The sequence below is a fragment of the Helianthus annuus genome, chromosome 4, assembly GCF_002127325.2.
Source record: "Helianthus annuus cultivar XRQ/B chromosome 4, HanXRQr2.0-SUNRISE, whole genome shotgun sequence".
NCBI classification, from domain to species: domain Eukaryota; kingdom Viridiplantae; phylum Streptophyta; class Magnoliopsida; order Asterales; family Asteraceae; genus Helianthus; species Helianthus annuus.
The window spans coordinates 32,395,223-32,398,358 of record NC_035436.2 but is presented as its reverse complement, the minus strand read 5'-3'; the positions used below and the strand labels follow the sequence as shown (position 1 = coordinate 32,398,358).

Sequence of the window (3,136 nt, the reverse complement as noted above, 5' to 3'; positions counted from 1 at the left end):
CTGTCAACATTCGTTAAAAAGGACACCGCCTGAAAAGTGATATAAAGATAAAGGACAAAACTTGTAATTTTTCCTATTATTTATACTTAGATGTATCTTTTATATATAACGCAGTATACATTATTTACTGATTTTTGTTATCATTTTTATATATGGTAGTTATTTCTATATAAATATATATTAGATACATTAAATAAAATTTGAAATAACAATGAACTCAGCATATTCGGGCTTGGGCTCGGACTGATAATTATTAAATGAGATTATTATTAGCGTCGAGTTTGAGCTCAAACTCGTTACTTGATTCTAACTTTTAGTAGTAACGTTTTACTTACGAGTTACTAACTCATTGACACCCAAAACATTTTGGTGTAGGAGGAAACTCACATAGTCCCTCATCTTTATATTACTACAACCAAAAAACCGCTATCAACACAAGCTTCAAATAAAATGGAGGTTCCATATCTATACATCTCCCTCTTCCTCCTTCTAGCTTCATACCTCTTCACCACCCACTTCCTTCGTAAATCCGCCAACCTCCCACCAACCGTCTTCCCTGTCCTCCCCATAATCGGCCATCTCTACCTCTTGAAACCACCACTCTACAGAACTCTAGCCAAAATCTCTGCCAAATACGGCCCTGTCCTCCTCCTCCGCTTCGGATTCCGCCGTGTACTCTTGATCTCCTCCCCTTCCGCCGCCGAAGAATGCTTCACCACAAACGATATCATCTTCGCAAACCGCCCTCGCTTGTTATTCGGCAAGATCATCGGCAACAACTACACCACTTTTGGCTGGGCTTCCTACGGCGAACACTGGCGCAACCTCCGTCGCATAGCTTCACTCGAAATCTTGTCAACTCGCCGCATCAACGAATTCTACGATACACGAGTTGATGAAGGCAGGCTTCTGATCCGTAAGCTAATGTCAAACTCCTCTCCAACAAGAGGTATTTTGTAGGAGATATGAATTCATATTCATATTCATAACTGAAGCATCATATATAATATACAAACTGATACGATATTCCTCCACAGTGAATTTGAGGTCAGTTTTCTATGAACTGACACTGAACATGATGATGAAGATGATCTCCGGGAAAAGGTACTTCGGTGGAGATATTCCGGCACTGGAGGAGGAAGGAGAACGATTCCGGGAGATGATGGATGAGACATTTTTGCTCTCCGGTGCTGCGAATGTAGGAGATTATTTACCTGTCTGCAGTTGGTTGGGAGTGAAAAGATTGGAGAAGAAGTTGATTGTGTTGCAGGAAAAGTTGGATAGTTTCTTTCAAAGATTGATCGAGCAACTTAGAACATCGAAAGAGGAAATGAAGAACACGAAGAAGACGATGATTGAAGTGTTGTTATCGCTTCAAGAATCTGACCCTGAATACTATACTGATCAAATGATTCGAAGCTTTGTGCAGGTAAGTTTGATTTAATATATACAAAGTGTGACATACGTTAATTTTAGGTGTAGAATTTAGGGGTGTTGGTGTGATTAAAAAAAAAATATGATTTATGCTATATTTTTACTATTTTCTATAACTACTGGTTTGATTGCATTTAAAGCTTATTCGAATTTCTGAATGTGAATAGGTCTTGATATTTGCTGGAACTGATACTTCCTCTGGAACCATGGAATGGTGTTTGTCCCTTTTGTTAAACCATCCACAAGTTTTACGAAAGGCGCAAAACGAGATTGATAGAAAAATTGGCAACGATCGACTTGTTGAGGAGTCTGATATAGTTGACCTACCTTACCTCCGTGGGATTCTAAACGAGACATTACGATTATACCCCACGGTTCCTTTACTAGTTCCACATGAGTCATCACGAGATTGTATTATTGAGGGTTACAATGTCCCGCGTGGGACCATGCTCCTTGTTAACCAATGGGCCATACATCATGACCCCAATTTGTGGACCGACCCTGAAAGGTTCAATCCTGAAAGGTTTGAAGGGCTAGAAGGGACAAGAGATGGGTTTAAGTTGATGCCGTTTGGGTCTGGAAGGAGAGGTTGTCCAGGGGAAGGGTTGGCGGTTCGTATGATTGGGTTAACTCTAGGGTTGTTGATTCAATGCTTTGATTGGGAACGATTAAGTGATAATATGATTGATATGAAGGAGGGTCTCGGAGTCACCATGCCAAAGGCCGAACCGTTGGTTGCTATGTGCAAACCGCGGTTGAAGATGCAAGATGTAGTTGCACAACTTTGAATCTGTGACTTATCTTTTGATTCGAGTACGAGTTAATAATCAAAAGCGCATGTTTTAATTTATATACTTGTTATTAATCTGTAGGAAAAAAGCAGGATAAACTTATAACTATATCACTTACATTAATAGTTATCCTATTAGTTATTTAAAATATGATTATAAATCCATTAATAGTAAGACTTTCTCTAGCATGTCTTTTATTCTAGTCACTCAAGTTTCATATTGCTACATCATGAACATTTTACTAACTTGTTAATACTTGCTAATTTAAATGAAAATTTGTTAAACTTGGTTATAGTTTTATAAAAAGTAAGTACATTAATAGTAACCAAGTTCATATTTTACTACAGAAAAGATTCTTTTAATCAATAGAGTAATATATGAAACTTAAATGAGCTAATACGAGTAAAAACTCTATGAGGCTATGGGTATGGGATGGTAGTTTAGGTCAAGTATTGTAACGTGGGACGACGTGGTCTACGTGATACACCGCCTCTTTCTCAAACTATGGTGGTTTGTCCGGTTTAATCCAGGGCGACCATAAACCTCTTTCAATTAATTAGGGGATTTCAATTGGTGGAGGAGGATAGTGGATGATTGTGGGGGTCATGGTCCACACAATATAGGGTGGTGAATTAGGTTGGTGGATGACGATGAGGTGACATAACACTGACGTAGAAGGTGATGATGGTCATATGGGTCATGATCACACCACACCACATAGCCATAGTATATATCGAGTTACCTTTTCCTTTTATGAATCATAGTAAATAATTTATACCTAATCAAAAACAAATTATGTAATCTTAACTAAGAATTTGATTTAACCTCTTAAACATCAAATCTTTCTAAGCACGAAAATACTTACCCCTAATAAGTAAGCTGTAAGCCTGACAAAACAACTAAGTGGATTC

The 3,136-nt window shown here is 38.1% G+C and overlaps 1 protein-coding gene across 1 annotated transcript; it reads left to right on the top strand.

Moving 5' to 3' along the window:
• Window positions 1-300: 300 nt before the first annotated feature.
• Window positions 301-2,368, top strand: LOC110936030 (cytochrome P450 81Q32). The gene is made up of 3 exons (XM_022178382.2): window positions 301-949; window positions 1,038-1,429; window positions 1,602-2,368. Exons 1-3 carry the CDS (start codon window positions 451-453, stop codon window positions 2,220-2,222), a joined length of 1,512 nt encoding a protein of 503 aa, XP_022034074.1. The 5' UTR covers window positions 301-450; the 3' UTR covers window positions 2,223-2,368.
• The last annotated feature ends 768 nt before the right edge of the window (window positions 2,369-3,136 follow it).

Excerpts from the sequence above, each read along its gene's own strand:
- LOC110936030 (XM_022178382.2), top strand. The coding sequence starts at position 451 with ATGGAGGTTCCATATCTATACATCTCCCTCTTCCTCCTTCTAGCTTCA. Across the intron at positions 950-1,037 it reads AAACTCCTCTCCAACAAGAG|TGAATTTGAGGTCAGTTTTC; the intron begins GTATTTTGTAGG and ends ATTCCTCCACAG. Across the intron at positions 1,430-1,601 it reads TGATTCGAAGCTTTGTGCAG|GTCTTGATATTTGCTGGAAC; the intron begins GTAAGTTTGATT and ends GAATGTGAATAG.